General features: G+C 48.0%; 1 protein-coding gene across 2 annotated transcripts in view; it reads right to left on the bottom strand.

Annotated features, from left to right (window-relative positions):
- Nucleotides 1–18,116, bottom strand: part of Slc6a2 (solute carrier family 6 member 2) — a 44,376-nt gene extending 26,260 nt beyond the window's left edge. For both annotated transcript variants that reach the window (XM_069992320.1, XM_069992321.1), the window contains exons 1-4: nt 18,015–18,116; nt 17,204–17,529; nt 5,789–5,920; nt 3,322–3,559 (exon numbers count right to left, since the gene is read on the bottom strand). In XM_069992320.1, the coding sequence (XP_069848421.1) occupies nt 3,322–3,559; nt 5,789–5,920; nt 17,204–17,477 (644 nt within the window). In that variant the 5' untranslated portion in view covers nt 17,478–17,529; nt 18,015–18,116. The remainder of the gene's footprint in view (nt 1–3,321; nt 3,560–5,788; nt 5,921–17,203; nt 17,530–18,014) is intronic.
- Between the last annotated feature and the right edge of the window lie 1,695 nt (nt 18,117–19,811).

Raw genomic sequence — 19,811 nt, 5'->3', positions numbered from 1 at the left:
TTGGAAGTAACAGGATCGCAGTCCAAGGCTGGTCTTAGATTTAAATAAAACATGAGGCCCATTTTGAAAAAAAATAAACTAAAGCAGAAAGAGAGGTACTACTTAAGTGGTAGAGAACCTAGACAGTAAGTGCAAGGCTTTGAGTTCAAATCTCATGACCACCAAATTGCTTTTTTCGCTCAAGGCTAACACTCTACCACTTTGAGCCACAAGCATCACTTCTGGCTTTCTGGTAGTTAATTGGAAATCAGAGTCTCCTGGATTTTCCTGCCGGGGGTAGCTTTGAACTGTGATCCTCAGAGCTCAGCCTCTTGAGTAGCTTGGATGACAGGCATATGTCACTGGCTCTGGGCTTATCTAGAGATTTCATTAGTGAAAAGAACCAACCTCCAGAGCTCAATCTCATGAAAAAGCATGAGAATCCAGGCTCCTCTGGCCAGCAGGCCCAGGCTGTGGGAGCTGGTAAAAGTAATGGTTTCCTTAGCATTTTGGAGCAGCTCGCTGAGTGTGACTCATCAGTGAGGGTACTGTCCAGACGTTCCAAAGTCTATGTGCCAAAAAGCTTCATTTTCTTTCTTGATGCTTAAAGCCCAGAGGTTTGGAGGGGGAAATCTCTTCCTCATCATGGGCCAGCATGGGGTAGAAAGTTCCTATCACCTGCATGCATTCCCCAGAATAAAGTCAGAGCTCCGCCTTTCTTTTAGCCATGGGGCTGCTAGGCTTCAGGCCTGGAGCCTGGGGAGAACAGCAATTATGTTCCCATGAATGATGTGTTCAACCCATCAGCCTAAATGAATACAATATGCTAACCAAACTGGCCAGGAGGCTTGGGAGAAAAGGAAAAATTGTCTAACTTCGGCAGGAGCTGGCACTGGAAGTCCCATTTGTTGGCTTCCCAGACCAAGTGGAGTTGTTTTAAAGCAGAACATTTAACTAAAATGGCCATGGACCTCAGAAAACCCAGAGGCTGTCTATGTGAACCCTATACAAAGCACATGGGCAGGACCAAGGTGAGAAAGAAATGCATGAGAAGGCTTACTATCTACTTGCAGCGACCCCTGTACTACTATCCCAAATAAACCCCCTGCCCCTACCTCCTGAGACTCTTTTGACAGAAAAGAAAGACAAGAGAAAGACTTGTGGGTGGGGCTGGGGGCCTTGGGTTAGATGGCTGGTGCTCAGATACCACTTCTGCTATGTACTTAAAATTGAGCCTCTACTTGCTAATCTGTAAAATGGGAATCACTCCCCCCCCCCGGCTTTGTGAAAGGGACTGGCTATGAAGACCTGTTCAGGATCTGGTGCAGGATGCTATGAAGGCTCACAGAGGTCAGGGTGGAGAAGTGAATCAAGAGAGAAGAGAGATATCTGCAGGGTAGAACTCAACTGCAATGAACTCCTCCTTCTGCTTCTCACTCTAGGTCCCCCAAGTCCATTTTGGGAGTTATACATGAGAATGACATTGTTATCCACCACATCCTGCTCACAACTGAGCCTGAAAGAAATCTAAGTCCCAACTAAAAGTAGCCGGCATCTCTAAAGTCGTCTTGCCTGGTGCAGCCGGGTACCTCTGCTAGGGTAGACTTGCTGACCATCAGAGGAGGAATCAGATACTAACTAGACTAGAGATGACAAGTCTATACTTTTCTACTTTAATTTATACAGTTGGGCACTGGTGGCTCATGCCTGTAATTCTAGCTACTCAAGATGCTGAGATCTGAGGATTGTGGTTCAAAGCCAGCCCAGGAAGGAAAGTCTGTGAGACTCTTATTTCCAATAAACCACTGGAAAACAGGAAGTAGTGTTGTGGCTCAAGTGGTAGAGTGCTTGATTTGAGCTGAAGAGTTGAGGGACAGCACCCAGGCCCAGAGTTCAAGCCCCATGACCCCCCAATATATATAATATATATTATTACATTATATATATATATATATATATATATATATATGTTATGTATGTGAGAACAGGAGTTGCTGGAGCTCAAGAAAAATCATGCTTTTTTCCTCCAGGAGTGGATAAAGGGAAAGGCATACAAGCAATGATTTGAATTGGCAGTGCCTCTGCCCCTCATCCCTGACCAAACTCCTTGTTCAAACCATGTTCCTAAAACAGGAGGGCCTGAAACCTCAACCCATGAGCAGTCCAACATTTCAGGGATCTTCTGAGGCCATGCTCTACAGAAGAAGGTTAAAGGAGGTTGTCAAGTTTCCATGATGGGTGACAGGGAGCTGTCGCCCAGACTACTGCAGGCATGTTGTTGAGACGGGACTGCAATGACTAAGTTAGGGGTCCTCAGTGTTAACTAAATGCTAGAATTGTGGAAGAAATGATTCCTTAAAAGTCTGCCTACCCTGGCTGCACCCAAACCAGTGAGATCTGAATCTCTATGCCCAGGATCCAGGCATAAGTGGGGTTTAAAGCTCCTATGGTGATTTTGCTAGGCTTTGGAGCCAGACTGGCTGGGTTCAAACTCTATTCTAAACTGGATTAACTTGGGACAGGCAACTTTTTTTGTGCCTATTCCCTCATTCACAGAATAAGGACCATTTTAGACTGTGATGTTCAGGATTAAAAGAAACACTTACACAATGGCTGGGGCCCAATTTCACTTGGAGAACAACGAGTCATGATTATGACACCATGTCTGATTAATGACATCCATTTGTAAAGTCTGGAGTCCAACATGGCATGTGGGTTAGGGCCATCTTTAGGTCCAGGCTTGATCCTGTGTTCCAACTGCAGCTCTACTTTCTACTGGCTGAGACTCCAGATGTTCCCTTGGCTGGGAAATCAGGTCCTAGATCACCTCCACAGTGAAGCCTTCCTTCCTGCTCCTGGCTTCCTCTGTTAAGCTAAAGTTCCTTCTCATCTCAGGAAGTGGCGCTGTGGCTCAAGTGGTAGAGCGCTAGCCTTGAGCTGAAGAGCTGAGGGACAGTGCCCAACCCAGAGTTCAAGCACCATGACTGACACCCCCACCTCTCCCCCCCCCAAAAAAATGTTGTGTCTCATCTCATGGTTAGTTTCTTCCACATACATGGTTTTAGCCCCTTAAGGGCAGCTGCCATCCCGGAAGTGCCCCTTATTTCTCACAGGTGCTCTAACACCTTCTTGCTTCCTGTTTATTTACTAGTGTGTTGTCTCCGCTCTCCAGACCCATTCCAGAACCTCCAGGTGCTGCTGTATCAGCCTCTAGCTCAGCAGCAGGCCTCTACATTACAATCGCCAACTAGCGTAAGCTCCCCCTCTTTCATGGTTTGGTAAGTGCTTGAATCAGACCTGCCCAGGCCTCACTGTGCCCACAATAAGGCTTCTGTGACTTACTCATAAAACTCTGCTGCCGGGGTGAACTTATACTTGGAGTACTTGGTGTGGTTGCCCAGCACGGAGGCATTGAGGAGCTTGGGGTCGGTGCAGTTAGGGCTGTTCCAAGCATGACCACATTCAGTCCAGGGCAGGTTCAAGGTGAAGGAAGCGAAGAGGTAGTAGAGAGACCAGGCGATGATGACATTGTAGTAGAAGCCAACATAGAGAGCGATGAGGATCACAGCATAGCCCACTCCTGGTGGAAACATGGGGTCAGATTTTCCCAGGCCCAACTCTAGAGACACTTCCCCTGGGTGGATGGTTCTAACTCTACTCCCCCACCTTCTCAGCTCTCTTCCTTGGTAGCAGATTGTGAGAGCCACACTTAAATTCTTGTTTGTGTGTGTGTGTGTGTGTGTGTGTGTGTGTGTGTGTGCACATGTGTGCACATGTGTGCGCGTGTGCATGTTGGTACTGGGGCTTGGACTCAGGGCCCAGGTGCTGTCTCTTAGTGTTTTCTCTCAAGGCTGATGCTCTACCACCTGAGCCACAGTTCTACTTCTGGTTTTCTGATGGTTAATTAGAGATAACAGTCTCACAGACTTTCCTTCCCTGGCTGGCTTTTAAACTTTGATCTTTAGATCTCAGCCTTCTAAAGAGATAGGATTATAAGCAGGAGGCTCCAGCACCTAGCTTTCATTCATATTCTATGGGCACTAACCATCCTTGAACAAGGGCTCTCTCTTACCCCTGTCATCCCCTCTGCCAGATTAGCAACCAGGCTGGAAAGCACCAGGCCCTTAATGCCACCCTGAGAGTTGCAGTGTGAGCATCCTGACCCCTCAGCAGGAGGACACTGAGATGCATTTCACATTCTCTATCCTTCCTGGTCCAATGACGCACTCTTTATGGGCTGCCACCTCCTCTTTAACTGATGCTCCTAGGGCCACTTTCCCCCAAAACTTAAGACTTTGTCTCATATCTGCTTCTGGGGGACTCCCTAACTCAGCCTAGTGTATGTTTTGGGTCCTATTTCAACCACCTGTTTCTGCCAGCAGAAATTGAATTGTAGCAGATCCTTCAAAGTTACTTCTTTTGCCTAGATGATTTATTGTTTTAAAAAATCTGCTTAAGAAATTATCCTTAAGTGGAAGTGGCACTGTAGCTCAAGTGGTAGAGCGCTCGCTTTGAGCTGAAGAGCTGAGGGACAGCGCCCAGGCCCAGAGTTCAAGCCCTACGACCGACAAAAAAAAAAAAAAAAGTAAAAACAAAGAAATTATCCTTAAGTAATTCTTAGCCCATGAGGCTAAGGGTGAAGGCATTGCTCTGCTTTCTTGACATATAATGAAGGCCTGGCCAATTACAGTGCTGTTTTCTCAGGGCCACAATGACTGGCTAACATAGTCATAAAAGACTTAAGTCCAATGAGACTTTAATGAAGTCTGAGACTTTTAATAAAGCCATGAATATATGTAAATGTACGTTTGTATATGTGTGTATATATACATATATGTATGCATATGTACATATGTATATAGTTTGTTTATTTGTCTGTTGGTTTGTTTTGATGAGCTTGGTAGGATTTCATCCTAGAATTTTCTGATGGCCATCTTTGCTAGCAATGTAGAAGAATTCACCTGGAAGTAATGTCTCCACAGAAGAAAAGAGACTTAAGACACATAGTAGAAATTCCAGACAACATCATTCGAGCACCTAGATCAAGCTGTATTTGATCAGGCCACTGGACTTTTCTGTAAATAAGCCAATAAATGACTTGGATAGTAAAATGAGCTTACGTTAGATTCTGGCAATTAAACAGAAAAGATACGAATGTACATGTCTTGCAAGATTCTTGCTCCAGCCTATTCTTGTTACAGTACTGCCAGCTGAAAAGAGCCTCATGCAATTTTATTTGTCCTCATTGGCATAGCTCTCTACCTAGGGCTTAGGTGATACTGTTTCTTACTCTGTACCTTTCTTCTAGCTGTATAGGGACCAAAGAATAGCAGTTGTCATGGCTAGTTCTCGCAAATGTGTTCCAAGAGAAAGTGCAGGTGGGCTTATCTTACATTCAAATTGCAATTGCTTTATTGTGGCTGTTGTATGCAAGAACTGTGAAGCAGATTTCTATCTGAGCTTGAAAAGGTCTCATATCAATTTGTCATGTCTGCCAAGAGAACAAGAGGAGAGAGAACAGAGCTACTTGTGCTGGATACTTCTGACATCTCTGAATATTTCCCATACTTGAAAATAGACTCTCTCTGATTCCTGTTATACCTTGAGTGGGAACCTAGGTTTAGAGTGAGTGACACTCCAAATGCTTTCTGTGTAACTTAGGGTAGTGGGCCTTCTTGAACTTGTCAGTACTTGTGAACCGAAGAGTTGGTCTACTCCAGACCTCACTTTCACATCTGATTCTCCAGGGACATCAAGAATGGCTTTGAGAAACCCCTTCAACTCCCTGCCAGCTCCCTTGCTTTCTTACCTTTGAAGATGGGGCAGATCTTCCACACTGTGGCTGCCCCTTCCCGGTTGTACTGCCCCAGAGCCAGCTCCATGTAGAACAGCGGCATCCCAGCGATGATGAGGAACAGCGTGTATGGGATCAGGAAGGCTCCTGAACAACACAGGCAGGTATGTGATCCTTAAAGTCTTAGACCCATGTCCACAAGAGCTGCAGGGATTCCCATCCATCTGCTCAACTGGCCTTTGCCCAAAGAGTGTTTTGTGGTAGGTACATGGAGTTACCCAGTATACTTAACCCAGGTGACAGCAGGAATTCTGGGAGTAGCACAATCATAGTCATAGTAATGAGGTTCTACAGCCAAATTAGTAAGACCTGGTTAAAGTAAAGCAAAGCTAATAAGCTTGTCTCTGGCTGACTTCTCTCCAAGTAGGATCCTAGGTGCAGATGATTCAAATGCAGAAACTCTCCTCTTTAAAAAAAAAAAATTTGTGCCAGTCTGGGGCTTGAACTCAGGATCTGGGTATTGTTTCTAAACTGTTATTCTCAAGGCTAGTGCTCAACCACTTGAACCACAGCTTTGCTTCCAACTTTTTGGTGCTTAAATGGATATGAGAGTCTCATGGACTTTCTTGCTGGCCTTGAACCTCCTGAGTAGGTAGGATTACAGGCATGAGCCACTGACACTGGGCAAAAATCTTTTCTTGTGTAAGGCAAGAAGATTAAGACCAGAAGGGGAGAGAGCATGCCCACAGTCACATATGACTGGCTTTCCTAATGTTCCTCATTGTTGGTTTCACGTGACTTTCCTGAACACGCTCTCTGGGGTCTCATAATAGCCACAAGCATATTTTTCAGTCATGGTCATTTTGTCCCCTGGATAAGGGGGGGGGGGGAAGGACACTGCTGGGAAAAGAAGAGAGTCAACTGTTCCTCAGACACTGTTGATAAATGACAGAAGCAGGATTCACATTCAGGTCTTTCGATCTGTGTGGCTCACCCAGTTACAGACAACTGAAGACATTCTTTGGGGCAAAGGAACAAGAGCTCTGCCCCTCTGACCATGAAAGATATCCAACCACAGCGTGGCAGAACCTCAAGGGGGCGGCGAGGCACTGGGCAGCAGCATGAGTCCCTGGGAGAACCCTGGTGAATTAGACCCGATCGGAATGGCACAGCTAGTTCTCTCTGTGTGCTGGCAGCTAGGGTGAGGTTAATGGGCTCTGTTTCGATGAGGTGAGTCATGGAGTGCATGCCACCTTAGCCCAGGCTGCCAAGTGTAGTAACCACAGCAAAGATCAACTCCTTTTGCTGACTCAGCCCAAGCTGAACCAAACTCCTCCCCGCCACTGACTTTTAGCTGAGATGCTGTCGCCTTGGAAACCAAACACTCTGACCCACCCACACTGGGGAAGTAGGGAAACAGGGAAATAGGTAAAGATGGCAACACTAGCGATTGTAACGACAGATGCCAGCATCTCACACTTGCTGAGCCTCTACTGTGGTCCAAGCACTTTTTAGACAATGTCTCATGTGATCATCCTAAAGAGTCTACAGAGTCAAGATCTCTTCTATCTCCAACTTACAGAGGTGGAAACTGAGGCTCCATATAGGAAAAAAAGAGAGAGGAGAAGGCACATAGTCCCCAGGGTTAAACTCACCAGGGGACTTAGTTTCTACATTTCTCCTTAGGAAGCCCATGGCTTTCAAGGACAAATCTACAATGCTGCAAGACCCAGGTCCTTCTTGCGATGGTGCCAATGGTGAGGAGTAGAGGAAATGACTGAGATGCACCCCTAGGTACCAGACAGAGCCTTAGGCACTGGACATCTGGGAACTCACTTATACTTCCTGGAAGCTTGCAGAAGCAATACCTGTAACGCTCACTTGGAGGAGGAGAAAACTAAGTGATCTGCCCCGGTTCATCCATCTAGAAAGTCCTGGATGTGGAGTTTGAGTCTAAATCTACATGGCTCCAGAACCCCAGACCAGTAGCCAAATACCCAAAGATTCCAGAGTATTCCAGCCAACATGAAAAATGACTCTGGATACTGTGTGGTGAGGCACCTTTTACTGGGGCTTTGGAACTAGCTGAGCCACCTGGTATGTTGGTCAGAGGGGTACTCCAAACCCTGCTCCAGGCTGGAATTCTGTAAATGCCACAAGTCAGGCTCTCATTTCCTGCTTGATCTCTCCCTCTCCCCCACCATATCACATAGAAGACAAATCTGCATCCTTCCACATGTGTGACGGGGATGTTGGTGATGGAGCTGATGGAGGTGGGCAGTGGGTCAGGTGAAATCAACAAACAATCACAAGTTCTTAGTATAGGCCAAGTCACATGTAGATTTTTACAGAAGTATCCCTTTGGAATAACTCCTGAGAGACAATGACCACCAATCCTATTTTACAGGTTAGGAAACTGAGGCTTGGAAAGACCAGATGCTTGTTCATCCAGCTGGTGTACAGCTTGGCTTTAAACCTAAATCTCTGCTTCATGGACACCTTTTTCTTCCCACAGAGCCTGGAGTTGATCTTAGGGTCAGTAACAGGAAGTAAGGTATCAAGAGATTCTGCTGGGCACTGGTGGCTCACGCCTATAACTCTAACTACTCAGGAAGCTTAAGATGGGAGAATCACAGTTCAAAGCCAACCCAGGCAGGAAAGTCCATGAAACTCTTATCTCCAATTAACCACCAAAAAGCCACAAGTGGAGCTGTGACTCAAGTAATAGAGGGCTAGCCTTGAGCAAAAACTTCTTGGAACAGTGCCCAGGCCCTGAGCCCAAGCCCCAAGACTGGCACCAAAATAATAATAATAATAACAATAACAACAACAATAATAATAATAGGATTCTGCATGCCTAAAGACAGAAGCCACTGCCTGGGAATGGGGAAAGGATAAAACCAAGAGTCCTGACCCAGACCTTAGTTTTAAGGTTTTCCACTAGCAACTCTTCCACCACAGTGCAGGCTCTGCAGAAACAGAGGACGGCTGAGCTGTCATGAAGGAGCTGGAGGTGGTGGAGGCCATCTGAGACCACCTCTTCCGAAATAGCCCTGCAGCATCTTCTTAGAAGCTAAGGCTGAATGCAAACCTCCTGGATGTCACTGCCCTGCAAGGCTCCCAACTGCCAAATGCCTTATTCTGGTGGCCCTGTTATGTTTCATCTTCCACATGCAGGCTTACACTGGACCTGAGAGCCTTAAAGGCCACAGGAGGAAAGGAGATACTTCTTTAAGAGATTCTGGCAAATGGCCTTGAATGAATGAATGAATGAATGAATGAATTTTGTGAGAATACAAAAGCATTTGTCTTTTCCATGTACCTTATACAGCCAGACATCTCACCCTTAAACTCCTCACCACATGGGAGGTTTTAGAAGTCTTTGTGCAAATGCCAACTTCTCAGAAAGGAAGTCTCAGTGGTCACTAAAGTCACCAAAGTGGTCACCTGGGCAAGTAGGGAATGACCTTAGGAAAAGGGAAGGGGCAGGCAAGCATTCAGGGACTAGTGGGGTAGCCCAGGGCTGGTGGGACTATGGTCATGGAAAGACCACAGGAAGAAGAGGAAGTACCCTGAGACAGGCCTATTAAGGACAGGATCCCTCAAGATGTGAATTCTGGTCACATGCCAATAGATCTAAGGAGTGAAATTATACAGAGCTAGCTCTGAGCTAACACTCACGGCCTAATGGCTTTCACCAGAGCCCAAGAAAACCTGAGTCAATGCCTAAAATACCCAGGCTTGCCCCGCCCCTCCTCTAACACCTGAGGTATAGTGTATGAAAGTGAATGTAAGAGAGAGTAAAATATTTCTCAGAGCCATGACTGCTCTCAGTGGGCTTGCCCAACACTTACAGGGTTGGGCAAGGGCATATGGAGAGATCTATGGTCCTCGTGTGGGCATAGCTCAAAATGCCAAGTCAAGCCACAACTGTTAGTGAAAACATGTTCTTTCTTCCTTGTCTGACCAAGTTTTGAATGATCAGCTCTTGGAGCTCTAGGCTGCTATTTGATGGCCCAGAGGGAGTCTGACAGGCCTTGACCTCTATATCAATTCTCCTGCCCCTGGCTTCGTTAGCAGCATGAGAGGCCACTGGCATGGAACATTATGCAAGAAGGAATCAAGCAGGAGGCTCTTGTACATAGGAAGGGAGCATCAGCTGACTGACCACGGAAATCCGGAGTCTGGGTACCTAGAGCATGGTGTGAGTGGGAGGCAGAATTCTGGGCCAGCAGGCCTTCCTGTCTCTGGCCTTCCTGGAGCTAAGGATAAATCTGACCCCCAGTCCTGCTACTCACAGCCATGAGTTTTTGCATAAATGCACCTCCTTCACACATGAAGACAGTAATACCTGTATCATTGGTAGCTGGGATAATTCAGGATAACAGGAGTGGAGTGCTGGGCCCTTGGTAGGTGCTCTATAAATGGGAATGGTGTCCAACCATTAAACCCAAGGGCTGCTAAGAAGTGTCTTTGCCCACTGAAGACAGTTGGGACTCCTAGCTTCTCCATCCTGGGTCCAAATGTGTATGCTGGCCCCAAACAAAACAAAGGCTACCCCAAGCCACGGTTAACTCCATTCCCAAAAGGTGGTTTCCTACAGCTACTGAGAATCTCACTCTTATTCCCCCATCCCTCCTACACACCTCCCCAGGATGAAGGACCTACTCCTCCAGTACCTACAGAGCTAAGCTTCAGTTGCCAGCTTTGGTAATCATCTCTGCCCAAGAGTCAGTGGCCTCCCACAAGGCCACAGTCCTTTATGGCAACTGGCATCTAGTGGCCGATCACACTGAAACTAAAAGTCACAGTACTTCAGACAAGACTGAGGGACCATCCCAGTTTTAGGCAAGCCAGTGGAGTTGACTGAGACTTGAATAAATTGGCCTGGCCTTCCAGACTCTTCTGCTGGCCCATGCTGCTTACTCTCTTTCCTAAATTGTCCCATCTGTTGTCTCTACCTACTGTCTTTCTTCTGTCCTCTTTTCGGTCCTTCAGTCTATAGAGAATTAAACAAATGAGGGGCTTTCCTAAAGCAATATTTGTGTGCCTTTAGCACCTGATGTAGGGTCCCCCTTGGAGTCTTTGACGATCAAAAAGTTAGCTTCCATTGTTCCTTTCTGAAAGGAAATGCTCTATTCTCACAATAAACCAAACCCAGGGTATTCAAGGTTGGCTCCATCATGTGATATTACTGAGGTAGGACAGCTGAGCTGAATAGGGCCAACTCCAACCTCATCCTCCATGAGATGTGCCTTCTCCTTGAGACCTTTGCTGATCCCTGAGGACCCTGCCTACTATCTTGGGGTCCCTTCAATCTCAGCTCATAGGAGTGGGGTATTACAACCCTTTGCTTCTTTCTTTGGACTTCACCGATCAGCCAGGAGCATCTACATAGACATTTGTATTGCACAATTTCCTGGTACTACAGTAGGAAACTCTACACAGAATGATGAAAACTGGCTCTGGGGCCCCCAGGAGAAATTACTTACTCATACCCCTGAAGTCTTCCTTGCCTTCTCTGTGAGACCTGAGGGTAGCCCAGAGGCACAGGGGGGAAAACACCCACTTCCTGGGTAGATTAAACTCAGCTCATTTTTTAGAAGAAGGGGGGCAGGTTCTCATTATGTAGTAATGCTTCCTCTGCTGTCACATATGTATTTGATTTTTTACTAATAAAGCTGTGACTTGAAAGGTCCTTGAAGATTCTGGCTTCCCATCTTTCCAGCTCTGTTTGGGATTCTCAGAAGCGCATTCAAAGTAGGACCTTATTTCCCTCACTTGGAATAGAATAACTTCAATTATAGAAGCTAAAAGGACATTAACTTTTAGGATATATCTGTAATAAACTGGGAGCTCCCAAAGGCAGGGATTGTCTTTTGCTCTGTATTCCTGGCAGAGGAATACAGAGTAAGTGATTTTGGGTGAAAGAAACATATCTTGGCAGTGAGTCACTTGGGAGATGCAGCTAATGAAAGCCCCAGGGCCTTTTTCCACTTGTCCTGTGGCTTAATTGTTACTTAGGCCCTTGGGGTTTAGGATCACAGGGCAGGATGTAACATTTCTCCCCTATGAAATCTCTCATCTGGTTGGGAACAGCTTCTCTGGTCCTTTTAGCCAGCTCAGAATAACAACCCAACTCATGCTGGTGGCCCCAGATCCAGTTGCCAGGTGAGTGCCTGATTCCTGCAAAGGGTGTTCAAACCTGACAACTGGAGTATCACACCAGCTGCCTGGCTGATACCGTGCATATCTGAGTAGAACAATCCACATAGCTCCACAAGCTTCAGGTACACACAGCCCTGTACAGACTAGACAAGAAGACACTGAGTAGGGAAACCCAAGCAGTCTATACCAGCCGCCACATCATACTAGTTTTGAGATTCCTAAACATTCTAACCAAGTAAGTTTCCAAAGGCTCATGGGTACCTGCAACCCTGAACTTATTTGAAGGGGGAAGGGAAGTTGGCAGCTGGAGGCTAAGAGCCACAACTTGTCTGGGACCCCATTCAGGAATGCTAATCCTCACCATCCAGTGAGAGATCTGTAGTAAGATAAAGGCTGTCAGATATTTGCTTCTTTACTTGCTGGTTTCTTTACGTTTGAGTATGTATCTAGTAAAAGATTGGAAGGGGACAGCATATAGTTCTCTGCTGAAAATTAACTCTCCACCCTCTTATCCTGATTTTTTAAAAAAGGTTTACATTTACAACTAAAAAGATTCAGGTGCAATTTTCAACTATTCTGAAACCAGCAAGATACACCTGACTTTAATAGTTTTCGTAGATGAAATTGTAGATGTTTTTTCTTTAGTTTAACTTATGAGAAAAGATTTATCTGATGCATTTTCTATTGACTTCCCCTTTAGTGGTTTTTGTCTCTCTTTGTTTGCCCATCTGTCTACTAATAAAATGTGAAATTAAAAAAAAAGATGGCCAATAAAGTCCAACCTCTGACTTCTAGTTCATTGTACTGGGCTCTGGCTGTGCAGGTCAAAGTGGGACTTTGTTCCAGCCTGATTTCCTTCATCAGTCTCTTCTCAGGCTAAATTTCAGGACACCTGAGTCCAACATGTAGTCGATAGCATTGAACAATAACAAAATGATAGCTTCATGTGACACATTTTAAATATCCCCCCCTTTTTTTAAACCACAAAGAACATGAGGCTCAGGTCAGCATGGCATGTGACCTGTCCAAGGTTACATTTGTAGCAAACATTAAAGCCCAGGTCTGTCCAAGCCTAAAATCCATAGATCTGGGCATAGGTGGCTCATGCCTGTAATCCTAGTTACTCAGGAGGCTGAGATCTGAGCATCGTGGTTCAAAGTCAGCCCAAGCATTAAAGTCTGTGAGACTATAATTTCCAATAATAAAACACCAGAAAACCAGAAGTGACTCTGTGGCTCAAGTGGTAGAGCACTTGCCTTGAGCTGAAGAGCACAGGGACAGTGCCCAGGCCCAGAGTTTAAGCTCCAAGATTGACAAAACAGAACAAAACAAAAAACTCATAGAGTCACCACAAGTAATTGTTTAAAGCAGACAGCATGGCGTGTACCAGATGGACTCAACCATATGTGAATGGTAATTCATAGCAGCCTCTTGCCTGGCAGGAGCCAGATGTGAGCACCCAATCTAGCTGCCTGCTCCTTCCAAGAGATCAACAAAGACCAAGGTTATGGGTTCAGAGGGAAAAATCTAGAACTTGGAAAACAGCTGTGTGGCCTGGTACTGCTGACTCTTCCTTGAGACTAAATGTTCCAGAAGGTTCTGAAGAAAGCTTTTATGTTTCTGAGGAGCTTTCCCCTCCCAAAGCCACCCACAGCCTACCATCATCTCAGCAGCTGGTGCTGGGAAGATGTTAAGACAGGCTGCTATTTCTCAGTAATTCATTCAGAAAATATTAGCCAAGGGCCTACACTGCTGGCACCCTCATCATTTCAAACCACCAGTCTGGGCCAGTGCAAACAGACAGACTTTGGGAGTTTCTGTGTTAATACTGGCACTAGGAATGCACGTAGACCCATGACTGTTAAAACAACAACAACAACAACAACAAAACACCAGGGCATCAGAATCTTGGGGGTCATCCAAGTTCACATCTCTTTGTGTCAAGGGCTGGGTGATATCTAAGGTCACAGAGTGTGTGGTAGATCTGGGATTTGAACTGGAGTCTTTGGACTGTTTCCACAATCGCAGAAATATCCACCTGCTTGTCTGCTCACCCACCTGTGGAGCTGAATTCAAAATAACTGGATGGGAGTTGAGCTAGAAGGATCAGTCAGGAGATCTCAGAAGAGATTACTGGCGGGGGGGGGGGGGGGCGTGGAAGGGCTGGGGAAGGGGAGGAGAAAAGGAGCAAACTAACATCTCCTAGAGGTGTGAGGGGGAAATTAGAGAAGAGGCTTCTTCATAACTCCTAGATGGGGGTGGGGTAGGGGCGAGGGATGGGAACAGACTTCAGTATTAGCCCACGCCAACTATGAACATCCTAATCAGAAATGGAAATTCACTGGTATAACATCTCCTCCCCTTAGCCTAGCATTCAAGACCTCCATAGCCCAGCCCCAACTTGCCTCTCCATCCTTATCTCTCCTGATTTGCCTTTCAGCCAGCCAGCCAGCACTCCTCTCCTGAGATAATTACACACACACACACACACACACACACACACACACACACACACACACACACACACACACACACACACACACACACACACCTGCCCCAGGTGCATGCTACAACTCTTCCTATCCAGAGCCACGGAGCAACAAACAGCCACAGCCCACCACTCCTGAGTCTTCCCTAAGCCGACCCTCCCTAAGCCTTTCCAGTCCTTGTTACCTCTCCTTCCCACTCCAATGATGTCCATAAATGATGGCAGCCCCCTTCACAAAGCCCGATTCTAGGGCCAAGTTCTCCATGGGCATCACTATATCAAGCCCCCCCCACCCTCTTAAGCTGAACCCCATTATTTACACTTAACATGAAAAAACTGAGGCTGGGAGGGTTGCCCAGATTCACACAGTCAGAAGGCTGAACCAGGACTTTCAAGCCAAGACTAAGCTCTGTTACCAGCCCCGCCCTCAGCAGAGGCTTCATCTCCTGAGTTCCACTGTAGTCCTGTGTGGGTACCTAGAGATAGCAGCTAACCACTGAGAGCTGGGGCCATGTGATGAATGGTACCTGTTGGGTACAAGTCTGTGGAGTACTTCTACCACATCCTTAAATCTCAGGCCTTCTCTTGGGCATTAGACATTCAAGGATTCAGTCTCTGTCCTCCATGTGTTTAGAAGACAGACGCACAAAAGATAAATTACTAAAAAAGCTTGGGAAGGGTCACCAACTCAACTACTATACCTAGGAAAGAGCCCTTCTAGCCAACTTCACCTAAAAGTTGGAACTGGTGACAGATGTGCTCAATTCGTCCCTAGGTACCCAGATTATTGCACATCGCAGATACGCTGCGAGCATGGGTGGCAATGGCCAAGTGAACAGGGCCAGTGGTAGCTCTAGAACACATGTCAAATTGGCCATATTGGGATGCTTTTAGATTCAACCAAACGCATAGAACAATGGAAAGGACTGGTAACAGCATGACAATGAGGACTTGGGGGGTAATTAGAGCTCCTGGCAGGTGGAAGTGGTAATTCACACAGGTAGGTGACCCCACTGAGCCAAGCACTATGCCTTACACTGAGAGGATCTGGATAGATATTAGGGATTAATGATAGAGCTCTCACTCTCTAGGGACAGTGTCTAAGGACAAGCAGTTCCTCAGACGGTCACTGAGGACATGGTGGATGTTGGATGGTATGTGCTAAGTCTCCCAATCTGTCTTCTGTGCATCATCTCCTTGCCTGCTGGAAAATACATTCTTCGCCCTTCTTGGGCTTCCGTGCCAGGTTGCTCAACCCTCCCCAGAATCACTTGCAAAGGTGCAGCTTCCTAATGTGGAAATAGTTCACCTCTGGATTATACTTCTTCCCCTTCCTCCCCTTCCTCTCTCTGCCCACCACCATCCTAGAGCTAGACATAGTGATGGGCCCACAAGGTAGCAAGGACCCCAGGTGAAGAGTTTTTACACAGTCTCTCTTGAAGCCCGGGTCTGCTATCCTAGCTGTCTTGGAGCATCTGACAGTGACAGACTTGTCTCACAAGGTGCCTAGAGGAGACCATGGACCCCAAAGCCTCCTCTGTCAGCTCCAACTTGGCTAACTTTCTTAGTGACAAAGAAAAATGCTTCCTTCCCTGGCAGCCTCTGTATATGGAAGAGCTCAGCACCACCTGCTTTGTATGATGACCACCCTATGTAAACCTGGAGCATCATTCAAATGTCTATATGAAACAGAGCTGTGAACTCCAGCCAGAGAAGGTCCTGAGCTTTCCTCACCCCACTCTAAACTGTCACCCTGCTTTCCACTGACCTCCCTCAAGTCCCAAGCCAGAGCCAGTGCATGGCAGGGTATCCCAGTAGATATAGAGGTTTCCAGAGCTGGGCCGATATCCCTAAACTCATCCCAACAAGGGTGATAGAACTGGGATGGTTTGGGCATCCCAGTAGCAAAGCCTCTGAAGAAGAAGCTAAGACCTTGGAGTGCTGCATCCTGACTCCTGATGGGCTTCTTCCCAGAGGCTCTATGTTATCTGGAGCCTCTCCTTCTAGGCCAGGTGGGTAATCTGGCTGCCCAGTAGGAAGAAGGAAAGAGAGCTGGGTGGCTCCCTGTCCTCTCCTGGCCTCTCTTGCCCATTCTACCCTGTCATTCAGGATCTGTGCATCTGGAAGTCTCCGGCCAGTGGTTGAGGCCTCCTACCTCAAGGCCCAGACCAGATCTTGGCACTTAGAACCAGATCCCAGAAAGGCTATAGGCACTGACCACTGCGGCAAACAACCCCCCACAGGACAGGGGAGTTCTCTCCAGCAACGGCTTCTCTATGTCACTGATCCAGAATCTCTGTCCTCAAGAGGCAGGGGGCCTGGGTAGCTGGCCTTAGGAAATCTAAGTCCTCTGTTCCTTCCTGGGTCCCTGCCCCATAACCCAGAGTACTGGATGTAGGGTCACCTTGCATCTGTCTGTCACATCCCAAACGTTCAAGAGCCCTCTGTATCTCTACCTTCCTTCCTGCAGACCAGCAAAGGATGGAAGTTGCTCACCCAACCAGGTGCTCTAGATTTTGTCTTTATGCCTACTCATATGCCTATCACTGTCCAAGGTCCTGCCTTGATTTCCCTCTTCTGCCGGGGATTACAATCCTCCATTCTCAGTGAGCATGGCAACGTCTCTTTCTGCTCCCCAGACTTGCCCAGGAGTCGTCTCCTTCTCCTCCCGAGTGTATTTCTATTCCTGCTCCTAGCCACCTTTGGGGAACAGGTAGCCCTCCCTCTTCCAAAGGCTCAGCACACTCCCCTCGTCCCCCCACCAACGTGCTCACCGCCACCATTCTTGTAGCAGAGGTAAGGGAAGCGCCACACATTGGCCAGGTCCACCGCGAAGCCCACCACCGACAGCAGGAAGTCGATCTTCTTGCCCCAGGTCTCTCGGGGCTGCGCGTCACCGCCCTGGGACGCCAGGAGGCACTGGACGCCGTTGCGCTGCTTCACCAGCAGCAGCTCGGCCGTTTTGCACGCCCGTAGGGGCTGCTCGGGGTCCGAGTCCGCCCCGCTGTTCTCGGGCTGCACCTGCGGATTCATCCGTGCCAGAAGCATGGGTGCGGCTGAACAGAAGAACTTCGGTGGTACTGGGGAACACGCCGGAGCTCTACTTATAAGAAGGGAAAAGAGGCGATCACCGGAGATCCGCCCTCCCCGCCCCAACCCAGGCCCCAGCTGGGGGCACCGCGCACCAGGGCCATTAGGATCCGCACGCCAAAGGGGACTTTGGGTTTCCGGAAAAGGGAACGCCGCGTTTTGTTGGGGGTGGGGCGGGGGTAATTGGCATGACATTGTGCTGCGCGGGACTGGGACGGAACTCGGCAGTGGAGACCTCCTGGGGTTCTTTGAGGTGTCTCGGTGGAAGCCCACCCGCTGCCCATCTCCCCACCCCTAAACAGCGCAATTTGGGTACATGGAGACTGAAGTTTCCCAGGGAACAGGACAAGGCCTGGGGACAGTTTGTCGCCTTCTTCCCAGATGGGGTCCTGGCCACTTCCATCAACCCCAGCAGCCTTCATGGGCTTTAGTTGGGGAAGCGCAGTCGGGGACCTCCAGCGCCCCAGCCGGGTCCCGCGCGCAGGGCGCACTCACGTGTCAGGCAGCAAGGGGATCCCAGGAGCGGGGCGCGGTTCCTGCGCTCTGCCAGCCTCGGGGCGCGGGACAGGGCTCCGCCGTGTGGCACTTAGGCGCAGGCAGAGGAGCTCTGGAAACGCAGGGCGGCCGGCTGGACACGGGCTGGCTGATTCTGGCCACTTCGTGGGGGGGGGGGTGGGGGGCGGGCTGGTAATGTAGCCTGCGCCCCAGGTAACGCGCCGATTGCATTAACCCAGCGCCCAGCCCGCTCTGTCTGGAGCCTGTTAGCGCTAATGGAGACTGACAGTGTGGCCAGGGATGGGCAGGGCGGGGGCTGCGGGGCTGAGGGAGCCTGGAGGCTTGAGTTCAAATTCTTCTCTTTTCTTCCCAAGGACATCAGGCGCTCTGACCTCTGACCAGGGAATGACAGCAACAGACTACCAGAACTGGAATCTGAGTCCCCGGACAAGACTGTGGGGAGTAACAACCCCCACCTCTGTGGTACCAGAGTTGTTGACCACCTCTGCCCACTTAAACCACCTGGTCAGAGGTTCTCCATCAACAAATGTGTGCTCTCTACTCCTGCCAGGGCAGCAAACGGTGCCATGGTGGCCCAGAGGCAATGAGATGGTTTTGTCTGGCTGGATCTGCAGGAGGAAAGGTCACAGCTCAGTATTTTAATGTACCTCTCTTGTCAGCAGCAGACTAGAAGGACATTTGTGAACCCTTGATGTGAGAGGCCAAAGATAGGTAGTCATATATTTTGCTCATGCAATCATTCACCCTTTTACTCCTTCCATTAGTGCACAAAACATTCAACAATTCCCAATGCCATACATGGAGTTTACATTCCATCTGGGAAGACAGGAAACAGGAAACGTAAGAAACAGGGATGGTGGATGGGAAGGTGATGCGTGCTGCTGGGGGGTGTAAATCACGGGAAGGGAATGCCAGTGTGATTGTAGTTTGAATAGCAGAGATGACATGTGAAAACTTGAGCCACTTGGACCAGATAGTCATTCCCTCACTTAGGCAGGGATTGGATTTTTGTCTGCCAGACAGAGGCTGATGGCCTAGTGCATGCTTCCACACAGCTGGCTAGGCAAGGAGATGGACAGTCACCACCACCCATCAGGGAGCCCCACACCAGGGTGTGAGGTCTGCTACAGTGTCAGATTATCTGATGGTGACCACAGGATTATGCAAGTTCCATAGACACTAAGTCGACAAGTAAGGGGTGTGGTAGGAGTCCCAGGAGACTTCAGAAAGCTGAGGATGCCTAAGTGGGATTCATAGGAATTTGACTAAAGCCTAGCAACACTGATCTTACCATGTTTTCAACATTTCAGCCTCAAACCTACACCAGAACCTTTACATTTGCTGTTTCCTCTGCCTGGGTTATTCAGGGTTTAGGCCAGAGACCTGAATCTAAAGTCAAAACCTAAACATTTCACTGTCACACCACTCCATTGAACCATGTGTACAATCAAAAATTTTCAACTCTTCAACAAGCTTCATGAGAGGAGAGACCTGGTCTGCCCACACACTGCAGCCTCCTCGTCCCCTGAAAACATACCAGGCACCAATTAGTATGTGGAATTAATGAATGAATTGTTTAGGTATTTTTTAACCAGTGGGGCCAATATTTCAAATGTCCTCCAGGCAAGATTCAGAGAAGAGAAGAAGGAAGCCTAGAGGGTGGTATGTCTGTCCTGACCTCTGGGGACTGATGACAGGAGGCCGGAGATCAGGGAACGAGTAGAGCAAAGGTCCTGGGACAGGAGCTAGAAACTGTAGTCCCCATCCATCGAAGAT

The sequence above is a fragment of the Dipodomys merriami genome, unplaced genomic scaffold (assembly GCF_024711535.1).
Source record: "Dipodomys merriami isolate MVZ:Mamm:240054 unplaced genomic scaffold, mDipMer1.0.p SCAF_41, whole genome shotgun sequence".
NCBI lineage: Eukaryota > Metazoa > Chordata > Mammalia > Rodentia > Heteromyidae > Dipodomys > Dipodomys merriami.
The sequence above is the reverse complement of the archived record's forward strand: the minus strand, read 5'-3'. Positions and strand labels throughout refer to the sequence as shown.